This window comes from Peromyscus maniculatus, chromosome 8 (genome assembly GCF_049852395.1).
Source record: "Peromyscus maniculatus bairdii isolate BWxNUB_F1_BW_parent chromosome 8, HU_Pman_BW_mat_3.1, whole genome shotgun sequence".
NCBI lineage: Eukaryota > Metazoa > Chordata > Mammalia > Rodentia > Cricetidae > Peromyscus > Peromyscus maniculatus.
Window position 1 is genome coordinate 55,259,444 of NC_134859.1, and position 26,095 is coordinate 55,285,538.

The following is a 26,095-nucleotide window of genomic DNA, read 5'->3' on the forward strand; positions in this document are numbered from 1 at the left end:
GAGGCCGGGGGCCCGACCCGCCCCCGAGGGCAGGCCCTGAGCCCCGGTCCCGCCCCGGCCTTCTGGGGTGTGGGCTCCTCGCTGAGCTCTGCTCCCCGTGCTTGCGAACCCGCGCGGGTGCGGGCACCCGCAGCCAGGGTGAGGGGCCGGGGACGTGGCGCGGCTGAGATCCGGGACGGGGTCCGGCTGGAGCTGCTCCGGCCTTCTGACTTCGGGACACCCAGATTTCGGGATTTCTCTCCTGGGCGGGGAGCGCGCCGCAACTTCCTCATTCCCGCCGGGACCCTAGCTTCCAGCCCATCTGGCCTGACTTTGAGCCTCGCTGTCACCCGGATTCCTCCCTTGGACTTACCTCGCCTCAGTTCGAGGCCATCCCAGCTTGGCTAGGTGCTTCTTGGATCTTGGATACGGAACGAGAGGCGGGGCTGTTGGGCTCTGGTTGAAGGACCGCGGGAGGGACTGGGGTTGCAGGGAGTCGAGGTTAGAGGGGCGTCGGTCTGCAACTATAGAAGTTGGGAGTCAGCTGAAGGAGATGGGTGAGGACGGGGGCGTTAGGATGGGGAAAGGGGTGTTTCTGTATGGGCGAGTCCCTTTCTGAGGCTTCCTCATATTCCTAGGATGACTGCAACCCCGGAGAACCTCTTTCCCTATGGGGACTACCTGGGTTCCAGCCAGTTACACATGGAGCCAGATGAGCTTGACACTCTGAGGGAAGGAGAGGATCCAGGTACATTGGAGATTGGCCCCCAGGGAGGGGAGGATAGGGATCTGGGGCCTCCTAAGATCTACACCCTTTGGGGCCTCTTAAGATCTACACCCTTGGGCTTTTTTTTTCCCCTCCCAGCTGATCGAATGCACCCCTTTCTGGCCATCTACGACCTTCAGCCTCTGAAAGTGCACCCGTTGGTGTTTGCGCCTGGAGTTCCGGTTACAGCCCAGGTGGTGGGCACCGAAAGATACACGAGTGGATCCAAGGTGGCTGGGCTGGTACCAGGGAGGGTGGGAGAGGGGAGGTCTGGCCACAGTGGAGGGCTGGGTTGGGCCGGAAGACCCGGAAGACATGACTTGGAGATTTTCATACCCCAGGTGGGAACCTGTACTCTATATTCTGTCCGCCTGACTCATGGCGACTTTAGTTGGACAACCAAGAAGAAATTCCGACACTTTCAGGAGCTGCATCGGGACCTCCAGAGACACAAAGTCTTAATGAGTCTGCTCCCTCTGGCCCGGTGAGTGGGACTAGACTGCTTCCTGCAGTCAGGCAGATTTTCCTCACCCCTTGGCATCCTTCACTCCTTCCAGTCTCAACCTCAGCTTACCAAAACTTTTTCTCCCCCAAGGCATTTTCCCTCCCCCTGCTCTGTGCTGGGCCCCCTCCCTGGACCCTGGTTCCCAGGAAACTTTCCCTGCCTGGTTCTCTTTGTCCATCATACTGTGCCAACATTTCAGCCAGGCTGGATGCCCAAATGTCCTTGGCAACACCCCCCACCCCACTTGTCTCCGTTCCCAGGATAGAGACCCTTTCTTCGGCCAGCCTTCCTCCCACTCCAGGGCCCTGTCTCCAGGGTTTCAGGCACTGGCCTGCCAGCCCTTCCCTGAGTCTTCTCTCACCTCCTCTGTAGCTTTGCTGTGGCCTACTCTCCAGCCAGAGAGGCAGCCAATGAGGACATTCCCTCCCTACCCCGAGGAGGTTCTGAGGGCTCCACCAGACACACAGCCAGCAAGCAGGTATGACCCAACACCAGGTCCTAGAGCAAAATGTGTAGCACGCACAAAGCTCTGGCTTCATCTGTTTCTTTCCCACCCCATTCAGAAATACCTGGAAAATTACCTAAATCGCCTCCTGACCATGTCTTTCTATCGAAATTACCATGCCATGGTAAGGTCCGGGGTCTAGGGTCTAGATGCCTGGGTGTTGGGTGTGTGTGTCTCCCCCCCACCCCCCACCACACAAGGTCTTACTGTGTAACACTGACTGGCCTGGAACTAACTCTGTACACCAGGCTGGCTTTGAACTGACAGAGATCTACCTGCCTCTGCCTCACAAGTGCTGGGAGTAAAAGCATGTGCCATCATGTCCTAGGGCACCTGGGTTTTTTAAAAGTAGATGAGGATCTTCAGATCCCCAGGGGACAAAGGGGCAGAGTTAGTAGGGCTGAGGGGCTGAAAGCCAAGTCTCCCCCTGAGCTTATTTCTTCCTCTACAGACGGAATTTCTAGAAGTCAGTCAACTTTCCTTTATCCCAGACCTTGGCTCCAAAGGACTGTGAGTGTGGGAACCCCTCTCCCAGCCTCCTGCAGGCACCACTCCCCATCTGCCTGCTTGAAAAACTAAACGCGTAGTACAGGTGTCGAGAGTCCCCAGCTCTCCTGATTGTCCCCATAGGGAAGGGGTGATCCGGAAGCGCTCAGGCGGGCATCGAGTTCCTGGCTTTACCTGCTGTGGCCGAGACCAAGTTTGTTATCAGTGGTCCAAGAGGTGAGGGCTGGAGCTGAGCAGGGATCAGCGGGCAGGTGAAGAGGGGGGTCTGGAGGACCTGGAGGGTCTACACAGCCCTTCCCCCCCCCCCCAGGTGGCTGGTGGTGAAGGACTCCTTCCTGCTGTACATGCGCCTGGAGACCGGCACCATATCCTTTGTTCAGCTCTTCGACCCGGGCTTCGAGGTGCAGGTGGGGAAAAGGAGAACAGAGGCGCGGTATGGGGTGAGGATCGACACCTCCCACAGGTAAGGCCTCCCGGGCCAACCGCTGTGAGAGCCTTCTGTGGCCCTGAGGGGAGCTGGAGGCACCATGGGGGAGAGGAAAGCTCTTCAGTCCTCCATGCCCTGGTCCAGCCAGGGCTTTGAATCAGGGAACTGGTCTATCCATATATTTAGGATAGACCCAGAGTAAGGGCCCGTAGTGCAGAGGCTCGGAATAAATGGGAATGGGATGGAGGCTGGAGAGAGAAGAGAGAGTAGTGTTCTTGCAGAGGCCCCAAGTTCCACACACACAAAGAATTTATTTAAAAAAAAAAAAAAAAGAGCCGGGCATGGCAGTGCACACCTGTAATCCCAGCCCTTGGGAGGCTGAGCCAGGAGGACTGGTCCTGCAGAGCCTGAGCTCTATAGTGAAACTCTGCCTTAAAAAGGGAGAGAATTTGCCACGCGGTGGTGGCACATGCCCTTAATCCCAGCACTCGGGAGGCAGAGGCAGGCGGATCTCTGTGATACCAGGATAGCCAGGACTGTTTCACAGAGAAACCCTGTCTTGAAATTGAAAAACTTAAAAAAAAAAAAAAAAAAAAAAAAAAGGAAGGGAGAGAGGGAGGGAGGGAAGGAGGAAGGGAGGGAGAGAGAGAAGGAAACTAAGCTCCATTTGTTCATTCAGCAGTGTTGTTGTTGAGTGAGTGCCTAACTGGGAACTCAACTATGAATAACACAGATGTCCACACTATGTCTGTGGACTGCAGCTTGGGGGCTAATGGGGGAATTAAGAGAAGGCAATAGGCCAGAGGGGGAGTCTCTGGGCAGGACTGTGGGCTGAAGGAGAGGCATTAGTAGTACAGCTTCTGTTTCTGTCCAGGTCCCTAATTCTCAAATGCGGCAGCTACCGGCAGGCTCGGTGGTGGGGCCAGGAGATCACGGAGCTGGCGCAGGGTCCAGGCAGAGATTTTCTTCAGCTCCATCGGCATGACAGCTATGCCCCACCCCGGCCCGGCACCATGGCCCGGTGGTGAGACCCTGATGTCCTCTCTGGGCTTCTGTGTGACTTTCTTTGGTATTCTCTGAGTTCATGATCCTCCCTTTTGTCTCCTCTGACCTCATGATCCTACTTTTGTATCTCTCATCTCTCTGACCCCTGAATCTCCTTAACCACATTGACCTTAACCACATTGATTTGTCTGCTTCCCCTTGATCTTCTAACTTGGCCGTCGCCTCTGTCCCCTTACCTCCCTGATTCTTAGGAGCATGTTAACCCCAGGGAGCTCCCCTCCCAAATCGTTTTGATTTCTTCTATCCCTTAACTACTTAATAAGCATTTAAATCTTAAGCACTTGCTATGTGCTCCGTCCGGTACTGGCAATAAGACACGGGCTTCTCTGGTTTAGGGAAGGAGGTGATCTAATGATAAAACAATGTGAACTCGCCCCACGGGTGGTAGATGTAGGGAAGGGTGTACAGAGGGGAGCACCTGCCCCAGGAAGGCTGTCAGGACAGGCTTCCAGAAGGCATAGCCCTCAGGTTCCTTTAGTAAGATACAGTGCAGCAGAACGGTCCAGGCAGAAGGCTGGGAAGCTGGATGTGTTGGTGAAGGGGGGGGGGGGGCGACTGATCACAGCTGAAGAGGGGGAGGTGCAGTCAGAGCCCGTGAGTCCGTAGCTCCAGATCTGAGTCCAGCATGCTCGGCCACGAGGTTGAACTTCTTCGTAGGCAAAAGTGGGCGTGAGAGGAAATTTTTCTTAGAGGTGGTGTTGAGGTTTTATTTTATTTTTTTTTAATTTAATTGCCTTACTTTTGCAGTATTGGGGGTTAAACCTGGGGTGCCACATATGTTAGGCAAGCATTCTACCACTAAGCTAAAGCTATGTGTTTATGCACTTGGGTATGTACTTGTCCAGGTGTGTGTGTGTGTGTGTGTGTGTGTGTGTGTGTGTGAATTAGAGATTGACCTTCGATGTCTTCTCCATTTTTTAAAATTTGATTTTATTATTTTGTGTGTGGGTGTTTCGTGTGCATGTATAGCTGGGCACCACATACCTGCAGTGTGCCCTAGAGGCTAGACAAAGGCATGGGACCCCCTGGAACTGGAGTGATGGATGGCTGTGAGCCACCATATGGGAGCTGGGAATCGAACTTGGGTCTTCTGCAAACACAAGTGCTCTTAACCATTGCACCATGTCTGCAGCCTCTCCGTTTTAATTTTGAGACAGTGTCTCTCATTGAACCTGGAGCTGATTTGGCTAGACTGGCCAGGCAGCAAGTCTCTAAGATCTGCCAGTCTCTAGCCCTGCCCCAGTGCTGGATTTATAGACATGCGCTGCTCGGCCCGGCTTTCTTATTTCGGTGCTGAGGATCCGAACTCAGGTCCTCATGCTCGCACAGGAAGCCCCTTAAGCCATTGAGCCCAGCACACCGTTGCCTTTTTTCTTTTCTTGTTTGTTGGTGTATGTGTGTCTGGTGTGTGTGTGTGTATGTGTGTGTGTGTGTGTGTACATGTTAGTGTGTGCGAAGAAGTGTATGTGTGCACGTGAAAACCTGAGGACAACTGAGGTTTTCCTCAGTTACCCCTCACCTTAGTTTTCACTGACTTGTTTATCTATTTGCTTATTTTTAAGCATGTGAGTGCTTTGCCTGTGTGTATGTGTGCACACACACCATGTGTGTGCTTGGTGCCCAGTGGTGCCAGGAAGAGAGGTATCAGATCCCTTGGAACTGGAGTTACAGATGGTTGTGAGCCACCATGTAGGTGGGTGCTGGGAACCAAACCTGGGTCCTCTGCAAGAGCAGTAGGCACTTTTAATTGCTGAGATATCTCTCCAGCTCCAATCCACTTTTTTTTTTTTTTTTTTTTTTTTTTTTTGAGATAGGGTCTCGCTGAACCTAGAACTTACTAATTTAACTGTAGTTAATTAGTAAGCTAGCAAGCAGGCTCTAGGGATCTGCCTGTGACTGCCTCACCAGTGATGGGATAACAGACAGGTGCTAACCTCATTTTGTTTGTTTGGTTTTGTATCTCTTGCTAGCTTGGAACTCACTATGTAGACCAGGCTGGCCTGGAACTCACAGAGATTCTCTCGGTTCTGGTTCAAGAGTGGTAGGATTGGGGCTGGAGAGATGGCTCAGCAGTTAAAAGCACTGGCTGCTCTTCCAGTGGTCCTGAGTTCAATTCCCAGCAACCACGTGGTGGCTCACAACTATCGGTAATGAGATCTGGTGCTCTCTTCTCACCTGCAGGCAGAACATTGTGTACATAATAAACAAATGATCTTAACAAAAAAGAGAGAGAGAGAGAGAGAGAGAGAGAGAGGATTAAAGGTATGTGCTACCAGTGTGGGTCCTGGGGATCTGAACTCAGGTCCTCAAACTTATGAAGGAAGCGTTTTACTGAATGAGTCATTTCTCCACCCCTTGCCCTCCCATCTTTTTTTTTTTTAAAAAACTGTTTTGTTTGTTTACTTCCTTTAATGATAGTGTTTCATATAGTTCAACCTGGCCTTCAACATTTGCTCCTTCTTGCCTCAGTTTCCCTGAGTAGCAGCAGTGATAGGCCTATACCAGGAGCCCTGCCTATTTGTTATTTATTCATTCATTCTTGGTTTTCTGAGAAAGGATCTCTTGTAGTACAGGATTACTGTGTAGTCAGTGATGACCTTGACCACCTGACCCCCCTGCCTCCACCTCCCAAGTGCTGGGATTGAAGGCATGTGCCACCATATGTGGCTGTGTATTTATTTTATGTGTGTAGCATGGGTAGGGTCTCACTTTGATGTAGCCCTAGCAGAACTGGAAGTCAAAATGTAAATTAAGCTGGGCTTGATCTTGTGGTGAGTCTCCTGCTTCTGCCTTATGAGTATGGGCTTTAGGTGTGCACCATTAGACCTGGTCTATTTAAGACAGGCCTGACTGTGTGGTATAAAATGGCCTGGAATTTGCTTCAACCTCCCACGTCCTGGGATTACAGGTGCATGCTACCACATATGGCTGAGACTTTTTATTTTATGTGTTTTGCATGTATGTCTGTGTACCACATGCATGCCTGGTGTCCATGGAGGCCAGAATAGGGCATTGTATTCCCCTGGAACTGGAGTTAAACACTGTTGCAAATGGGGTGGCAGTGCATGCCTGTAATCCCAAGCAGAGGCAGGAAGATCTCTATGAGTTCAAGGCCAGCCTGGTCTACAGAGCAAGTTCCAGAATGGTCAAGGCTACACAGAGAAACCCTGTCTTGAAAAAAAAAACCAAAAAACCAAAAAAAAAACAAAACCAAACAAAAACTGTTGCCAGCTGCCATGGGGGTCCTGGGAACTGAACCTAGGTCCTTTGGAAGAACAGCCATTGCTCTTAGCCACTGAGCCGTTTCTCTGACCCTGCTTTATTTTTAATACATTAGTAATAGCCACTATTTATGTAGAGCTTACTGTGTGCCAGGAATGAAGCATGTTTCACATGGTAACCTATTGGATCCTCTCGACTCTTACCAGGCAAGTTCAGTTGTTATCTAGGTTTTATCCATGAGAAAATGGAGGCAAGGACATGCTGGGTAACTTACCCAGGGTCCTACAGCTTGGGAACAGTGGAACTGGGATTTGCATGTAAGCAGCTGGGAGTCAAGACCGCTCTTTACCACCCTCCGGGACTGAGAAGTCAAATGAAAGGGTGGAGCTCGGTGGTAGAGTATTTGCTTATCACCAGGGAGACCCTGAACTTGGTCCCCAGCACTTAGGGAGAAAGAGCTGAGCAGTACAGTAACATGTAAGTAAAAACATTCTAACTAGATGTGATGGTGGCCACCTGTAATCCCAGCACTTGAGAGACAGGAGGATTGATATAAGTTTGAGCACAGCCTGGATGACACAGAGTACGAGGCCAGCCAGGGCAGGAGCTAAACTACAAACAGACACACACAGCGGTTGTGATCACCACTCCTTACCCCGCCCCCACTGTTGTGTAGCCCCTCCAGTCAGTCGCATCTCTCTTTCCAGAGGTAACCCTTGGCAACAGTTCTGTCTCCTCCACCATCGCCTGGATATCCGAGTACTCATGTACACATGTTACTTTTTACTTTAACGGACATGGGGTTGTCAGCTCTATTTTGTGCTTGTTTTTCTTCCCTTTAAAGATTGGACACTTAGGGGCTGGAGAGATGGCTCAGTGGTTAAGAGCACTGGCTGCTCTTCCAGAGGACCCGGGTTCAGTTCTCAGCACCCACATGGTGGTTCACAACTGTTCATAACTCCAGTTCCAGGGGACCCAACACCCTCACACAGACGTGCTTGCAGACAAAACACCAATGTACATTAAATAAAATCTTTAAAAAAAAAAAAAAAGGACACTTAGCCAGGCGGTGGTGGCACATGCCTTTAATCTCAGCACTGAGGAGGCAGAGGCAGTTCAGAAAAAAACAAACAATGACAACAAAAAAAAAAAACCAGTATGTGCTTTTAACATTGTGATTGGCACTGTGGACTCATCTTCTAAAAAGTGAGTATAATCAACTGGGCATGGTGGTATAAGCCTGTAATGCCATCACTCAGAGGCATGGACCATAGGGTCAAAACTTCAAGTCCAGCCTGGACTACAGTGAGACCCTCTTCCAAAATACCTGGAAAAAGGTCAATAACCAGTTCCCGTGGTCTGTGAGAATCCCCGCTTCTCCATACCCCGATGCTGTGTTACAGATGGTTTTCTTTCCTGGTTTGGTTTGGTTTTGTTGAGACAGGTCTCTTATAGTCCAGGCTGGCCTGGACTTCACAGCAGTCTTCCTGCCTCACCCTGCTGCATGCCGAGATGATAGACACAAAGCACCAAGCCTGGCAGAAGGCACTGGTTCCTTTTCAAAGTTATTTAATTTTAAGTCAGGCGTGGCAGTGCACACCTTTAGTCCCAGCACTTGCAAGGCAGAGGCAGTGAGTTGGAAGCCGGTCTGATCTACATAGTGAGTTCAAGGACAGCCAGGGCTACTTACTTAATTTTAATTTCTTGGGATTATACATTGTGTATCTATCTCCTCCACCACCTTCTCTTTTTTTTTTTTTTTTTTTTTTTTTTTTTTTTTTTTTTTTTTTGGAGAAAAGGTCTCACTATGTAGCCTGGGCTGACCTGGAAATCACTGAGTAGACCAGGCTGGCCTTGAACTCAGATCCGCCTGCCTCTGCCTCCCAAGTGCTAGAATTAAAGTCATGTGCTACCACGCCCAACTCTTTTGGTATTTTGGAGGCTGAGTCTTAGTATGTAGCCCAAGCTTGTTTCAAACTTTCTGTAATCCTCTGGCCTGAGCCCGGGATTACAGGCCCGTGCGCCACACCCTGCCCTCATTTCTTGTTGATGAGTGAACCGAGCATTTCCCCTCTGACTGACCATCCTAGCATCTGCTGTGAACTTAATCTTTGCTCACTCTTCAGCTGGCGTCCATGTTTCTCTCTTCTTTTGCTGCTTATTGTTTTGCCAGAGCTGCTTTACGTGTGGTATATGCATCTTTGCGATCTCTGGCCAGTTTCTCTAATTGATTGTGCGTTGCCATTTTTATTTAGCTCACACTGGCACATCACACTGATTAATCCCACCTGATGTGTTCGATGCACTCTAACCTCTCTGATCATTCCTGATCTCTTGCCCTCACCTCTGACCCATGACTATCCTCCGGTCTTCACTCTCCAGAACTTTCTGGCTTCTGACCCCTCTGACTTCCTTGGCTTGGCCTCCCCCCAGGTTTGTGAATGGGGCAGGTTACTTTGCTGCTGTGGCAGATGCCATCCTGCGTGCTCGAGAGGAGATTTTCATCACAGACTGGTGGTGAGTGAGGTCAGGTGCCCTGGAGAAGAGGGCGTTGCGGGGGAGGGAGTGGGGGGCAGAGGGAGGAGGGCAGAGGAGCCCACGGGTCTGAGTGGGGGGGGGCTGTCTTCTGCTCAGCTTGATCCTTACCCACCACCCTGACTTCTAGGTTGAGTCCTGAGGTTTACCTGAAGCGTCCAGCCCATTCCGAGGACTGGAGACTAGACATCATGCTCAAGAGGAAGGCGGTGAGGAGCGGTTGGTTGTGGGTGGGAGTTGATTGGAAGGACCTCAGCCGGGGTCTTCCAAGGAGAAAGTTGGGAATCTGAGGCTTCAGGACCAGGAATTGTACCCTCCCCCCAAGTGTTTGTCAACTATCACCTCCGGGTTCCCTCCTCAGGGTACTAGTGTAGACTAGGTTCCCATTACTCAGACCCTTTTGGTGCCATCTGGGGGTGTAGACGTCTGTGTCTCTTCGCTGAGGAACGTCACAAGTTTCACTAGAAAAGCATGGCACCTGTTGTGCATCAAGCATTTGTGAGTGCTTTGTTTTTAAAACAGGGTCTCACTATACAGCCTTGACTGGCCTGGAACTCACTTTGTAGACCAGGCAGGCGGACAAACGCAGAGATCCCACCTGCCTCTGCCTCCTCAGCGGGATCAAAGGCGCGTGCCACCACACTTGGCATCTGTGAACGCTGATGTGAATGTTGACAAGGATTCATGGATGATGGAGGGTGAATGGATAGATGGTAGAAAAGGAAATGGGTGTGGTGGTGCCCACCTGTCATTCCAGCACTTGGGAGATGGGCACAGGAGGATTAGGAGTTGGAGGTTAGCCTTGGCTGTATACTGAGTATATACCAGCTTGGACTAAAGTCTGTGTCTGGAAAGAGGAAGAAAGAACAGGGAGATGGATGGAAGGCTAGGACTTGGGAGGGTGGAGGTGACTGGGGACAGTAGTTAAGGTGATGAGCAAATCGTTGGGAAGGTGGCTGGCTGGATTATGAAAGGTAGGTGGATAGATGAGTGGCTGAGCTATTTCCAGTAAGCATCATGATGGGTGGGTGCATGTGGGAGAGCACCCAGGAAGGGTGGAGGGACATACAGGAATCCTGAGCATGGGGGTTGGATAGGGGCCCCTCAGGGAGAGGCACTAGGGTTTGCTCTTCTCACTTACTACCAGGAAGAAGGTGTCCGTGTATCCATCCTGCTGTTTAAGGAAGTGGAGCTGGCCTTGGGCATCAACAGTGGCTACAGCAAGAGGATTCTGATGCTGCTGCACCCCAACATAAAGGTGATGTTTGGGCCCGAGTCCCTTCCTACACTACAGCCCCTTCCCATCCTCTCAACCCTTCCTCTCCCTAAAAACTCTCACCCTCCATTTTTTCCTACCCTGTCCTCTCACCGAAACCTCCCCCATGTACTCCTCCACCCTACTCTAGGTGATGCGCCACCCAAACCTTGTGACACTGTGGGCCCATCATGAGAAGCTCCTGGTGGTAGACCAAGTCGTGGCTTTCTTGGGGGGGCTGGACCTTGCCTATGGCCGCTGGGATGATGTGCAGTACCGACTGACTGACCTTGGGGACCCCTCGGAACCCGCAGCCTCACAGGTAATTGCCCCAAGGCCACCCTGAGCTCCCCCAAACCCAGGCACTCTGTGTGGACACCCTTCCCAGTACTGCTGACCTGCAGTGGTCCTCAGCAGTTCAGAGACCCCAGGAAGCTGTTTGTCACTGTTTCTGAGACAGGGTCTAACTGTAGAGCTCAAGCTATCTAAAACGTGTCATCCCCCTATCTCAGCTTCCAGATTGCCGAGAGTATAGGTCTGTGCCTGGCCCCATGACCTCACCTTCCCTGGATGTGATGTATTCTTCCTGCAGATTCCCACACCAGGTGCAGACCCTGCAGCTACCCCAGACCTGTCCCACAACCGATTCTTCTGGCTGGGAAAGGACTACAGCAATCTCATCACCAAGGACTGGGTGCAGCTGGACCGGCCTTTTGAGGGTGAGGCTTCCCTTCCTCAGGGCCTCCAGGAGCTGGCAGCTGGGGCAGAAGCTGGGACTGGGACTGAGTGTGGGGTGAAATGAGTCACGAACCGTGTGGCCTTCCCTCTGGAAGGTTCCTATCGGTTTCCTTTTCCTCCTTGTCTTAGTCAGGGTTACTGTTGCTGTGATAAAACACCATGACAAAAAGCAAGTTGGGGAGGAAAGGGTTTATTTGCCTTACACTTCCACATCACAGTTCATCGTCAAAGGAAGTCAGGACAGAACTCACACAGGGCAGGAACCTGGAGGCAAGAACTGATGCAGAGGCCATGGAGGGGTGCTGCCTACTGGCTTGCTCCCTGTGGCTTGCTCAGCCTGCTCTCTTGTACAACCCAGGACCGCCACCCCTGTGGTCCTACACACAATGGGCTGGGCCTTCCCCCATCCATCACTAATTAGGAAAATGCCCTACAGCCTTGCCCAATCTTATGGAGGCATTTTCTCAGTTGAGGTTCCCTCCTTTCTGATGACTCTAGCTTGAGTCAAGTTGTCAAACGAGCACACTCCTGTCCCACACATCCCCAACACACCAGCCCTAACGTCTCCCCTAACTCTCCTGGGACTTGCAGATTTTATTGACAGGGATACCACACCCAGGATGCCATGGAGGGATGTTGGAGTGGTTGTTCACGGCGCAGCCGCCCGGGATCTTGCCCGGCACTTTATCCAGCGCTGGAACTTCACGAAGGTGCTGACTCTCTCCAGAGGGGCTGGAGGGAGGGAGGGTGGGAGGGAGGGGAAAGCCTGGTTGGGCTAACCACCTTCTGCTGACTCTGCTCTCCCTTCATGGCAGACCACCAAGGCCAAGTACAAGATACCCACGTACCCCTACCTGCTGCCCAAGTCCACTGGCACTGCAAACCATCTCCCTTTCACAATCCCGGGCGGGCAGTGCGCCACCGTGCAGGTGACAATCCCTGACCAGCCAGCCCCTTCCCTCCCTCTCATTAGCCTGTGGCTCTCCTCCTCTCCCTGACAGCCCCCCTTCCTGGGCTTAAAAACCACATTATATTCACTGCCCCGCAGGTCTTGAGGTCTGTGGACCGATGGTCCGCGGGGACTTCGGAGAACTCCATCCTCAATGCCTACCTCCACACGATCAGAGAGAGCCAGCACTTTCTGTACATTGAGGTCGGCCTGAGGCAGAAATGGAGGGAGAGGATGGGAGGGATGTCCCAGGAGAGGGACTGGGGCTGCCAGCAGGATCCCTCTCTGAGGGGTGGCCTGGCTGGGTGCGCAGCAAATGCAGGGCCTTGGGACTGGGGCCGGAGGTCAGGGCCAGGATGCCGATGTCTCTCTTCGATCCCCGCCCCCAGAACCAGTTCTTCATTAGCTGCTCAGATGGGCGCACAGTTCTCAACAAGGTGGGCGATGAGATTGTGGACAGGATCCTGAAGGCCCACAAGTAAGGTGGAGGTGGGGGCGCTGCGTAGGCCCGGATGGAGGGGCTGGGTTCGTTTTGGGGACCCTCACACCTCTGACTGTTGTCTCCCCAGACAGGGGCAGTGTTTCCGGGTCTACGTGCTTTTGCCTTTGCTCCCTGGCTTTGAGGGCGACATCTCCACAGGGGGTGGGCACTCCATCCAGGCCATTCTGCACTTCACTTACAGGTGACCCAGGTTCCCGCTTCAGGCCCCATCTCACTAATATCCTTCCCACCCTCTCCCGGTCATTCCCCCTCCTCCCCGCCCCCCCCCCCCCCCCCCCCCCCGCGGGAGCTTGTGAGGTCTGCCTCTCCCATCTCTTCCCTACCTCCTCCTTCAGCCTCTGCCTCCCTCGCCCTTTCTTTTCTCTCAGGACCCTGTGTCGTGGGGAATATTCAATCTTACATCGTCTCAAAGCAGCCAGTGAGTGCTGAGGGTTCAAGCCCTGGATCCCTGGCAGGGAGGCAGCTTGGGTAGCTGGGGTCCTGGGAACTGGAGAAGGAAACTGTCCTTCTGGCATGCCCTTTTCACTGCTGGGAGAGAGAGGTGTGGGATGGAGTCCCCGCCACTCACAGCAGACAGCTCTCGCTTCATCGCCCCTCCCCCATCTCTCTGGTGTACAGTGGGGACGGCGTGGCGGGACTACATGTCCATCTGTGGGCTTCGCACACATGGAGAGCTGGGCGGGCACCCGATTTCTGAGCTCATCTATATCCACAGCAAGATGCTCATTGCAGATGACAGGACGGTCATCATCGGTCAGTGCGGCACCTGGTCCTCCGTCAGGAGGTGGGCTGGGAGGGTCAGAGGGTGATACAGAGTCCGCAGCTGAAGCTCACGGCGGTGGGGGGGGGGGGGTTTCAGGCTAGTGCTCTGGTAAAGGTGATGAGGTGTTGGGGAGGCCCTCCTGGGCCCAGGTAGACACAGTGTGCCCTTGATCTCATCCCAGGTTCTGCGAACATCAATGACAGGAGCTTGCTGGGCAAACGGGACAGTGAGCTAGCCATACTGATTGAGGATACAGAAATGGAGCCATCGCTCATGGACGGGGTGGAGTACCAGGCAGGCAGGTTTGCCTTGAGTTTGCGGAAGCACTGTTTCAGGTAGGAGTCGGGGAGTGCGGATGGATGTGGGGGCGATGGGAGGGGCTGCCTTTTGAGCCAGATGTGAGGGTGTCCCAGAGCTGGTACTAGACCTACCAGACTAATCCAGTTAAGGTATCAGCCAATTAGGAACACATACATACAGGAAGTTGCTATGTAGCATGGGCTGACCTTGAACTCTTGATCTCCTGCCTCTGCCTTCCAAGTGCTGGGATTCTACATGTTACTATTACCATGCCCAGCTAAAGTAATTGTTTTTGTTTTTTTAAATCAAAGTAAAGAAAGATAAATCAAAGCTCCCTCTAGGTTCACTAAGCCTTCTTTTCACTGTTTATCGCATCTGTTTTGAAGTAGCAGGAGTTCAGGTTTTCTAAGGAACTTAATTTGGCCCATTGGTACCATTCTTCCATAGTGTGATTCTTGGAGCAAATACCCGGCCAGACCTGGATCTCCGAGACCCTGTCTGTGATGACTTCTTCCAGCTGTGGCAAGAAACAGCTGAGAACAATGCCAGCATCTATGAGCAGGTAGAAGCTGGGGCAGGTCTGGCCTGAAGAATTGATGGGTTATCCTGTTCAGAGGGAGGGGAGGGTCTGGGGAGCATGTTTGATGAGGCTTTCCGTAGCCCAGGGGTCCAGCCCGGGGGTCCAGCCCCGGCAGCCCAGACTCCTGGTCTCCCTAATCTTAATCGGCTCCCGTGTCCTCCCCTCCCCCCCCCAGATCTTCCGCTGCCTGCCGTCCAATGCCACGCGTTCCCTGCGGACTCTCCGGGAGTACGTGGCCGTGGAGCCCTTGGCCACGGTCAGCCCTTCTTTGGCCCAGTCTGAACTCAGTCACATCCAGGGCCACCTAGTTCACTTCCCCCTCAAGTTTCTGGAGGACGAGTCCTTGTTGCCCCCACTGGGGAGCAAGGAGGGCATGATACCTTTAGAGGTGTGGACATAGCCGAGGCTTCAGCCTGGCAGCAGCCATGGCCGCTGCCGGGCCCCACTGTGCCTGATCCTTGCCTCAAACCCCGAGTTCCCAGGGCAGTGGCCCTTGATCTCTAGAGAGGACATCTCTGAGGAGTACTAGAGAATCACAGACGACCTTTACTTGAGAAGTAACCCCAGGGAGCACTCCCAAGCCAGGCCTGGGGGAGGCAGGAGAGAGTTCTAGAGAGGTTTGTCCTCCCACCACCTGGTTCAGACCACTGCATAAAAGCCTAACTCTTACTAGGAGGCCTGAGGTCAAACCGTTCACTCCAGGAGAAGGGGCTCCTGTCCTGGGTCGTCCTCATCTCACTCCTCCTCCTGCCCTTGAGCCCCCGATGTGCCCCAGGGCCTCTCCTAGCCCAATGCTGCCAAGACGGAGGGAGTATGGAGCCACTTTTGACTGCAGTCCCCGCCAACGGTGCTGGGGACACCACCGTAACTGCCTCCGCCAGCCTGCCGACAAACACTAACTTTGTACCAGTTCACCAAACATTTCATAAATAAAAGTGTAGAAAAGGCTCGCGCCTCTTTTTGGCGGAGATGAGTGTGTCATAGGCTCTCCCTGCCTGCACAGGACACCGGTCCTCACCTTCTCTCTGCCTCAATTCTTGTTTCTTCCTTCTGTGTGCACCTCTGTGCTTCTTAGCAGCAGCTTCCAAGTTCATTCACCTAATTCCTGAAGGAAGATCAGGGCCAAACGCATGTGTGTGTTGTGTGTGTGTATGCGCGCGTGCGTGCGTGCGTGCGTGTGCATACATATATTCACAACTTTGTGTATGTCTGAGGTATTTTGCAATTAGGAGATGTTGAGCACAGAAAGCCACAGAAGCAGGAAGAAACTCAGAGGAGAGGAGGATTTAAGAAGGCTTTGGGGGAGGTCTGTGGGGGGTGGTAATGTTTCGATGGGAGGGCATTCATTAGGTTGCTGTCCCAAACTGAGTCTAGCCCTCTAGTTCTCTCAAGAAGTGACCTCCAGGGCCAGCCAAGTGGTTCAGCAGAAGTAGGTGCTTCCTGCCAAGCCTGATGACTTGAGTTCAACCCCCAAGTTCCACATGGCAGGAGGAAACAGATTCCTGAAAGTTGTCCTTGGACCTCCACACACAGGCATTCCTGTGTGCACATACACAATAAGTTGATTAACTTTTTTTTAAAAGATTTATTTATTTATTATGTATAAGCATGTATGACTGCAGGCCAGAAGAGGGCACTAGATCTCATTAAAGATGGTTGTGAGCCACCATGTGGTTGCTGGGAATTGAACTCAGGACCTTTAAGAAGAACAGTCAGTGGTCTTAACCTCTGAGCCATCTCTCCAGCCCTAACTTTTTTTTTTAAAAGTAGAGAGTTCCAAGCCAGGTGGTGGCGGCTCACAACTTTGGAGGCAGAAGCAGGCAGATCTCTGAGTTTGAGGCTAGCCTGGCCTGCGGAGTGAATTCCAGAACAGCAAGGAATACACAGATCTCTGTCTCAAAACGTACCCCCCACCCAAGACCCTTAGCTTTGACCTCTAGCCTTCACTTGTACATGTACACACACACACACACACACACACACACACACACACACACACACACACCTATGTACCTCTGAACAGATGCACACACACGCACACACAACAAAACACTTAATATCCAAGAAATCCCCCTCCTACATACAGCAGTTCCTGGTACTAATTGGCAACCAGTGCATTAATTAGTCTCATTGTTAGCACTTAAATATCTCTTTCCCTGGGGGACCATTACTTAACTGTGAGGTGGAGGCAGCAGTTGTCCAAAGCTGGGCCAGGGGATAGACTGACTTCTGGTTCTTAGTTCTTAGTCTTGGAGTGTTTGAAGACAGGGTCTGGCTACGAAGACAATCCTGCCTCTGCTTCCTGCCCAGCTATGACAGCGTCTTGCTGTACAACTCAGGCTGGCCTCTAATTCATGATCCTTGAGCCTCGAGCCTCAACCTCCTGAGGGCAGGGATCGCAGGGGTCCATAGTCCAGCCGTAGTTCGGGTTCTTGACAGAAGGCTACCATAGTGTGGGGGAGGCAGGTGGCCACCCTATCTCGACCAAGAACCGGCTCCCACCAGTCTTGCCCTCTCCCCTTCCCACTCCAGGGATTACATGGCCTCCTGAGGTGAAGGTGGCCGTTTATCCCATCCGAGAGATGTTGGTTTGCTCATTCTTTTATTAACGTCAAACATTCCAGGAATCCAGCATCAGCAAATTTATTGAGTATATACTGAGCGCCTCTCTATTAATTATTTGATTCATTTTAGACAGACTCTCACTGGCTGACTTGAAATCTATTGTGTAGACCAGGCTGGCCGTGAACTTGCTGTGATCTTCCTGCCTGTGCCTCCCACATGCTGGGATTACAGGTGTGCACCACACCTGGATTTTTGTTTGTTTCTTAAGACAGGGTCTTGCCGGGCGGTGGTTGCGCACACCTTTAATCCCAGCACTCGGGAGGCAGAGCCAGGCGGATCTCTGTGAGTTTGAGGCCAGCCTGGGCTACAGAGTGAGTTCCAAGACAGGCTCCAAAGCTACACAGAGAAACCCTGTCTTGAAAAACCAAAAAAAAAATTGTAAAACAATGTTTGTAGAGAGGTGATTCCAGCACGTATCTCAAAGCAAAGGCCAGTGAGAATGTTGACAGCTAGTGTCTCAGTTGGGTTTCTACTGTGTAATAAATAAAACGTCATGATCAAAAGCAACTTGGGGAGGAAAGGGTTTATTTCAGCTTACAGTGCTCAGGTCACGCTCCACCACTGAAAGAAATCAGGGCAGGAACCTGGCTGATGCAGAGGCCACAGAACAGTGCCGCTTACTGGCTTGCTCCACCTGACTTCTTACACAACCCAGGACTGGGGGGCACCACCCCTAGTGGGCAGGGACCTCTTACAGCAATCATCATCAATCAAGAAAATGCTTCACAGGCTTACCCACAGGCCAGTCTGGTGGGGGTGTTTCTCAACTGAGGTTCCCTCTTCCCAAATGGCTCTAGCTTGTGTCAAGTTGACATAAAACCAGCCAGCACAACTGGGAGTCGGAGAACACTCCAGGGGAAAAGAAAAGTAAGTGCAAAGACCGGGAAGAGATGTGGAGGTCTGGGCGCTTCCAGCAGAATAGCAGCAGCTCAGGACAGCTGGAACAAGTTTAAGTGCGGCTTATTAAAACACAAGACCAAAAAAGAAAAACATCCATGAGGCCAAAGAAACGGGCAGAATGTTGCAAGTCTTTGATATCCCCTACCCACAAGGCAGTGGGAGTCAGCAAAGGGTGTTCTTACTCATTTTTTTCTTTTCAGATAGTCACTACATAACCCAGACTAACAGAAAATGTAATCCTCCTGCCTCAGCTTCTTGAAAACCGTTTTAAACAGAAGGATGTCAGGTTTCGGTTTTAGGAAAATCACTTCTGGATATGAAGAACTGAGGGTGTCGGGCAGAGAGGCCATGTAGGAGGAGGACAGAGTGACGGGGGGGGGGGGGGGGGCGGGGGAGGGCTGGGCAAATGAGTCAGGGGGGCATCCAGACCAAGTCCATCCAGATGTGCCAAGACGGCTCCAGAGAATTCAAACTCACTGAAGCGATGTTTATACTAAGGCTGGGAATGGGAATTTTCAGAGGGAGTATTAGTGTTGGAAGAGATCTTGAGACACGCAGAACACCTTACCTCAACTCCATAGAGAAAGAAAAAGCCAGAGAGGCAAATTCACTTGCTCAAGGTCACCCAGCGCATTCGTCAGTGGCAGAACATGACTGTCTATTATATAGTTACACAGCATCACCCATCCTCTAGTGAGGTTAGCAGGTGCTATGTCAACATGAGTAGATCTAAGGTGCTGGAACGAAACTTGGAGGGATTGGATACAGTTCCTTCCTCTTCGGCTTCGCCACGAGCAACTCCAGCGATCGTACTTTCCTGCAGAGCACTGTTAAAGAGAAGCAGAGACAAACGCGTGCGTGCGTGCGGTCGGAGTTGCCTATCCTAAGGGCTGAGATCCGCTCCCAACATCCCCACTCCAGCTAGGAAAGGGAGTAAAGGCCAGACAGCACCCCCCCCCCCACACACACACACTTCCCTCCCACGTGGTCTCTCCAGCCAAGTTCTCACGGAGAGGCCCCTCCCTCGGCGGCTCCACTGTTGCCATGGCAATTGGGTGGGTGGACAGCCCGTCCTATCTAGAGGCCACCAGCCCTCGCGTGGGGAGTTGCCATAACAACCCCCTAGTAATAGAGGGGGGTTGGGTCCCGCCTCCCTTCCCCCGCAAATAGAGAGGTGGGTGGTTTGATCGGCAGCTAGGCACACGAAAGGAAGAAGAGAAGGAAAGGAGTCAAGTAAAAAAAATAAATAAATCCAGGGAGGAATTAGGGGAGACCAGGCCAAAAAAAAATAATAATAATAAAAAGGGGAAAGGAAGGGAAGGTGTGTGCGCACGCGCACCCAGCAGGTGGGCGCGCTCCTTCCACGCCGGGCTCCCCGCAAGGCTCGGGGCCGGCGCGCACCCGCCGCCCGCTCTCCTGCGCCTGCGCGCAGGTGTCGGCGCCCGGCGGGAGGGGGCGCCCGGCGCGCTCGCGTCACGGCCCCGCTCCGCGCGTGCGCAGGGGCAGCCGGCGGCTCGGGTTGCAGGCGCGCGGGTGAGAGCGAGCGCCCGTCAGCCGCCGCTGGGTCGGTCCTCCCGCTGGCCCTCCCCCCCCTCCCCCGGCCTTTGGGGCAGGCGCGGTGGAGCCCGCCCCCCCCCCTCCCCGGGTCCCCCGATGGGGGAGAAGCGGCGACGGCGGCAGCAGCAGCAGCGAAGTGAGCGAGCCGGAGCGTGAGCGGCCCTGCGGCGGCCATGGGCGACCCGGCCCCCGCCCGCAGCCTGGACGACATCGACCTGTCCGCCCTGCGGGTGAGCGCCGCCCCCAGCCTCGCTCCCCAGCCCGCGACCCCGGCCCCTCTCTCCTCCGGCTCGCGCCGCCCCGGGCCCCCGCCCTCTGCAGATTCCCGGAGCCAGTTCGGTCCCCACCCTGTGCTGCCCTCCCCCACACTTGCCTGCCACCCCTACCTTGCTGCTGGGATTCCGAGTCCCCACCCTTCTAGGCGTGTGAGGGTCACCTCTAGTGTCCCTAAATCCAGTTCGGCATCACCTGCAGAGTCTTTTTGTGTGTGTGTGTGGCCCCCCTCACCCTTCCTCGGTCCTCCTGTCTCCTTCCACCACCACCTCCTCCTCCGGCTCCTGGAATTTTGACTTTGCAACTGCCTCAGCCTCCCCCACACCCCCCCCCCCCCGTTTTCTTCCTCGCCCACCCCTGAATTGCAACTTGGGCGGCATTTCACCTCCTCACTCCACCCCACACACCACCTACGTCTCCATCCCACGTTCACTTTCCCTAGCCCTTCTCTCGCGTTTCAAGTGCAAGCTTTCCAGCTCCAGGCATTTCCGGTCTCGGGGTCCCTGAATATTGCATTACTAACTCTGCAGCCCTGTGGGGCTGGGAGGACGGACGAGCGCACGGGGAGGGGAGGAAGGGAAGCCTTGATTTCCCTCGGAAACTCGGGCCGGAAGACGATGTTTACATACATGCACACACAGAAAACACAGGCTGCCTGTGGTCGGTAGTGGGGTTGGCGAAAGTCGTGGGGGTGGAGGCCAAGGAGACCTGGAGGGAGGGGGCTCATCAGGAAAGCGGTTAAGAGGAAGCAACTGTGTCAGGAATGTGCTTTGAAATAACCCAATTATTGTTCCACGTGGGGCGCTTTCTCTCTCTCTCTCCTTCCGGAATTTTTTTAATTCAGCAGCATTTGTATGGTTTTCTTTAGCGGGCAGCCTTGTCATAAGGGCAATATTGTGATTTCAAGGTGAACCACTCCAGACTGTGTCCCAGGAGGTGTTTTGACTCCGTGCCCTGCGAGCTTTCCCAACCGGCCAAGGTGTAGAGAGAGCAGGATTTCCCACCTCAGGCTTAGCTTCTTAGAAGATCCCTGAGCACATTGTCTTCTGACTTTTGAATTAGCCAGGGAAAAGGCAGTCAGCCCACAAGTGCCCCGGATATGACTGGAGGGGAGAGAGAATTGAAGAGAGCAGAGTCATGTTGTTAATTGGGTTTCTCTAGGTGACACAGTTTTTTTTTTTTCCCTTGCCATTCAGGTCATAATTTGTTTGGTGCAATGTTGGGTAATGCTGGAGATAAGTTTTAGGAGAACAAGGCTGAGCATTGGATCTCTCTCCTCTCTCTCTCCCTCCCTCTCTCTCCCTCCTTCTCTCTCCCTCCTTCTCTCTCCCTCTCTCCATCCCTCCCTCTCCCCTCTGTCCCTCTGCCTCTGTGTGTGTTTCAATGGGGGAAAGATCTGAAGGCCATGGGAGGTCAGTTCAGTCAGTGTTTAAACTGGGGTGCTCAAGTCCTTTGGAATGGAAGGTGGAAATCCAGGTTTTGAGTAAAGTCTCTTAATGTGCTCGGATTTGGAATGATATTGCAAATTGAAGTTGTTGATTAACTCTGGCCACAGATTCTCTGGTGACCGAGACACTGTAACACAGTGAGTAGGTGCAGACCATGACCTTTGATTTGAACCTTGGTGCTCTGGTTGCTTCTCTTTTCTTTTGGTTTCTCTGGTAACCTCATCTGGGCCCCCGACTTGGGATTTCCAGCAATTCTGCAATTGCTATTTGACCTTGGACATGGCATTTCCCTTCTGGACTTCCCTCCTTGAGTGTGTTGGCCTCCTCCTGGTTCCCCACTCCTTCCCTTCAAGAGAGCTGGGTGACCTGTTCCCTGTCCTTCTGTCCGTCCTGCCTTCCGCCTCTGAAGGAAACAAGGCACGTCTCTCGCTCCGGCACCCCAGGACTTGAGGTAGAGCCATGCTTTCTTGAAATGGAAAGGCTGCTGTCTCCTTGCAGTTGGCTTCTCTCAATCGCCAGTCCCATCCCATACACCTCAAAAGTGCTGCGGCCCCATCTTTCGGCTGGCTCGGTCACACCTTATTCTTCTGTTCCTGTTTTCTAGAGAGACATGGTACTGGTGTTGGTGGTTGGGGTAGGGTGGGCAAAGCCTTAATGAGCCTAAGAGGTCTTTCTCCTCGTGTTTCAAGATAAGGCTTGGCTTTCAGCTGCTAGTGAGAGTAGCAGTCTGATATTAGAGGAAGATTGAATTGCACTAATCTCTTAGCAAGGAGGCCAGATGGACCTGCTACTTCGCGACCACACCACCCTTGACTTCTTGGGCTGTTGTCCAGCAGTATGGTGGGATGGTGTAGTTGGAGAGGAACATCAGTCTGGAGTTGCTTTCCTGAAGTCAAGTCCCAGTCCCCTCACCTCCTGTAGGACACAGGCCTTGGTCCTTTATCCCTGCTTCCCTCCCTGCAGACTCTGCAAAGAGTCTTATTTCCCTGAGCTCCATTTTCTTGCCTGTGTGGTGGGAATGTCAGAATAGCACTGAACAGAGAGTTACTGAAATTAAATGAAATGCTACACGTTAAGTTTTTAGCTCAGTTCCTAGCACAGAATTGAGAAGCATCCCAGGACAACTCTAATAAAAAGCACTCTCTTCCTTGCTCTATGTTTTTGTAAAATTCCTTTTTCATAGTTCTTATCACTAGTTGACATAGATTTATTTCTGTCAGTCTTGACTAAAATGTGAATTAGGGCTCGAGGTATAACTCAGTGGTAGTTGTCTGTTTAGCATGCATGATATCCTAGGATCCTCAAAAATAAAAGCACACTGTCAGCTAGAATTTTGACTGTTTTGTTGTGTCTGTGTCCCCAGTGCCTAGAGCAGAGTTTACATAGTGGGGCTCAGATACTTGTTAAATGAGTGCATGGTGTAGTAACTGAAAGCTATTAGTGTAATGCTTGCTTAAAATACTCAAGCAATGATAGACCTGCCGGGCCGTGGTGGCGCACGCCTTTAATCCCAGTACTTGGGAGGCAGAGGTAGGCAGTTCTCTGAGATTGAGAGCAGCCTGGTCTATATAGTGAGTTCTAGGACAGCCAGAGCTATACAGAGAAACCCTTTTTGGGGGGATGGAGGGGGAGAAATGGTAGACCTGGCCAGAGGAGATGGCTCAGAGTAAAGGCAGTTACTATCAAGCCTAATAACAACCCTGAGTTTGAGCCTCAGAACCCACGTGGTGGAAGGAGAATAGACTCTCCTGGGTTGTCCTCTGATTTCCACACGTGTGCCGTGATGCATGTATGTGTGAGTGTGTGTGTGCACACACACGAACAAATAAATCTACTAGGTGTAGCACACACCTTTAACCCTAGCAGAGGTAGATGGGATCTCTTTGAGTTACAGGCCAGCCTGGTCTACGTGGTTCCAGGACAGCCAGGGCTACATAATAGAGAAACCAAAGTTCAAGGGCAGCTTGGGATGCATGAGAACCTGTCTGAAAAACAGCAACAAAAAGAGTATCCTCTGAGATGTGTTGGAATCAGACCTTGCGGTAATGCAGAGCTCTGGATGCATCCAACCAAGCCATGACCCTAAAAGTTAGTATATCTGAGAGAAAATTTGGGCCTTCAGTTTTAAGTCATCTTTGTCTGTGTCCAAACTTGGTTATGTTCCAGAAGAGTCTTCTGACTTGGCACTGCGGCTTCTCCCAAAGAATAAAGCACGGATAGAAGTAGCTGGGAGAGGGACCAGCGGGCCCTGGGCTGACCTCTTTCCTTTCACATTCCTGCTTTTGGTTGACCCACTTCATAAATCAGTTTCTTTCTACTGTCCAGTGGCTGGAAGTTTTGGACTGCAGTGTCTCTGAAGCCGTGCAGCCAGGCAGTGGGGCTGTATTGAAGTCAGGCCACCGCACACCTTCAAGGGACTTCTTGTGGGGTGGTGGCTGTTGACAGGTGTCTCTTCTCAAAATGCTTTTGCACGTTCTTTTGTGTCTCTCAAGTGGTTGTCTGTGTTCTTTGAAGATGTCTTTCCTCCTCCTCCTCCTCCTCCTCTTTCTCCTCTTGTCCGCTGCTGTGGAGCTAGCATCACCAGGAAAGCTGGCAGTGGGGCATGTGGGACTGCGGGTGTGTGCTGAGATGCTGCTGTCCACGGGGTGATGACAGATGCCACAGGCAGAGGGATGGGAGGACTGACCTCCGGCAGCAGCAGGGAGGGCATGGAGTGACTTTTCTCCTAGAGAATGACAGAAGGGGCGGGGGATTCGAAAGCCTGTGGCATTTGAAGTGATGTAAAATGCCGCTGTGGTAAAATGATAAAAAGATGATGACGGAGAGCATGGCTGGGACGGGGCGTTCAGCCCTTACCCAGACGAGGAGGAGGACGTCACCGCTCTTTAATGTAGGAGGGGACAAATTGCCATAGCCTTAGTGGCACGTGAAGCCGCAGTTCTTTGGGAAATCGAGGTGTGTGTGTGTGTGTGTGTATGTACACACGTGTGTTCATGTGAGAGTGTGGGTGCACATACCTTGGAAGTTAGGGAATGTTGGATGCCTTTTTTTTTCTTCCATTCTCCACCTTATCCCCTTGACACAGGACCTCACTGACCCCAGGCTTGTTATTTGGGGCTAAGCAGGCCGGTCAGTGAGCCCCTGGAACTGTCTACCTGTTTTATCCCTCCCCTCAGTGTTGTGTTTCCAGGCACACGTACCTGTGCCAAACTTTTTGAGTAGTTGCTCCCCACTTCCAGCTGACAGCAAGTGCTGTCCCCGCTAAGCTGTCCCTGTAACCCGGAAAGTGAGGGAAGGAAGGGGAGCGGGCTGAGAGGTGGTTCAGTGAAGTGTCCGCTGTGCAGGCATGAGGGCCTGACTTTGGATCCCCAAGTAGTATGGCACATACCTGTCATCCCAGTGCTGGGGGCCGAGGCCGATGGATCCCGGGAGTTCATTGGCCTGTTAGCCAAGCCAAGTAAATGAGCTATAGGTTCAGTGTGAAACCCTGTCTCAAAAAGTAAGGTAGAGAGCCATTAAAGAGGGAAGGAAGAGACTGATGTTGACCTCTGGCCTTCTCTCTCTCTCTCTCTCTCTCTCTCTCTCTCTCTCTCTGGCCTACTCTTTCTCTCTCTCTCTCTCTGGCCTACTCTTTCTCTCTCTCTCTCTCTCTCTCTCTCTCTCTCTCTCTCTCTCTCTTTCTCTCTCTCTGGCCTACTCTTTCTCTCTCTCTCTCTCTCTCTCTCTCTCTCTCTCTCTCTCACACACACACACACACACACACACACACTCACTCGAATGGCAATTACATGTACATGTACACACATGACTGTACATGTAACTCTTTGTTATCTCCCCATCCCCCCATTAGCAGGAAAGAGGGTCAGCAAGACTTTAGTCTGGTTTGCCCCTCACTCTCACCCCAAGGGCTTATGATAGTGTAGAGGGTCCAAATCCATTCAGCTACGAACTGTGTGCCTAAAACAGGGTAACACACACTATTTGGTCTGTTTAGAACACTTTGTCACTTAGGGGAAAGGATGGCAGGAAACTTCTGTTGGCAAACTTGCAGTTTGGTTTAGGTCTGTAAACAAGGAATGCAGTCACCTGTCCGCCCAATCACACACAATGGTCCCGGGATTGGCCAGCATCTCTAGAAGCCATCTGAATCTGCCTGCAGACTTTGGTCCTGTCAGAGTTGTGGGTGCTGACCTTTTCTTCGTCACTGAGCATTGTCAGTGTGCTGTTGACAGGTTCTAGACCCTATGGGAGGATGCGGTACTGTCCTCAGTTCTGTACTAAGCTTTTCAACCAGTACTCTGTGAGCATCCCTCTAAGAAGTGCCTTTGCAAACCCAAACCTGAGAAGACCCGCCCCCCCTCCCCATCTCCTGCCAGAGTCTTGTAGTGCCCAGGCTGGCCTCAAACTCCTGGGCTCAGGTGGTCCTTCTGCCTCAGCCTCCCAAGTGGTTGGTACTACAGGCATGTACCACCATGTCCTCCTAGGCTCTCCTCATCTTTTTGTTTTATGAGTGTTTTGCCTGTATCATATGTGTGGTTGGTGCCTGCAACAGCCAGAAGAGGACACAGGATTCCCCGGAACTGGAGTTTCAGGCAGTTGTGAGCTGCCATGTGGGTGCTAGGGTTTGAGCCCAGGTCCTCGGAAGAGCATCCATGCTTTTAGCCTCGGAGCCATCTCTCCAGCCCTGTTCTTAT

General features: G+C 52.4%; 2 protein-coding genes across 15 annotated transcripts in view; both read left to right on the forward strand.

Moving 5' to 3' along the window:
* Pld2 (phospholipase D2) lies at window positions 1-15,545 on the forward strand. Its single transcript, XM_006994134.4, has 25 exons — window positions 1-387; window positions 618-727; window positions 845-975; window positions 1,087-1,229; window positions 1,623-1,728; window positions 1,814-1,879; window positions 2,207-2,265; window positions 2,386-2,478; window positions 2,573-2,725; window positions 3,564-3,713; window positions 9,410-9,493; window positions 9,642-9,720; window positions 10,659-10,769; window positions 10,918-11,088; window positions 11,359-11,485; window positions 12,096-12,214; window positions 12,320-12,433; window positions 12,553-12,657; window positions 12,843-12,931; window positions 13,023-13,136; window positions 13,324-13,373; window positions 13,574-13,708; window positions 13,900-14,053; window positions 14,466-14,580; window positions 14,774-15,545. The coding sequence occupies exons 2-25, from the start codon at window positions 619-621 to the stop codon at window positions 14,996-14,998; spliced, it is 2,802 nt and encodes a 933-aa protein (XP_006994196.1). The 5' UTR covers window positions 1-387; window position 618; the 3' UTR covers window positions 14,999-15,545.
* A 4,086-nt stretch (window positions 15,546-19,631) lies between these two features.
* Mink1 (misshapen like kinase 1) overlaps window positions 19,632-26,095 on the forward strand; it is a 56,058-nt gene continuing 49,594 nt past the window's right edge. For 12 of the 14 annotated variants that reach the window (XM_006994125.4, XM_015987641.3, XM_006994126.4 and 9 more), the window contains exon 1: window positions 19,645-19,910. In XM_006994125.4, the coding sequence (XP_006994187.1) occupies window positions 19,854-19,910 (57 nt within the window). In that variant the 5' untranslated portion in view covers window positions 19,645-19,853. Of the gene's footprint in view, window positions 19,911-26,095 lie in introns of all 14 variants that reach the window. The other 2 variants (XM_006994131.4, XM_076542761.1) reach the window with 2 other exon arrangements.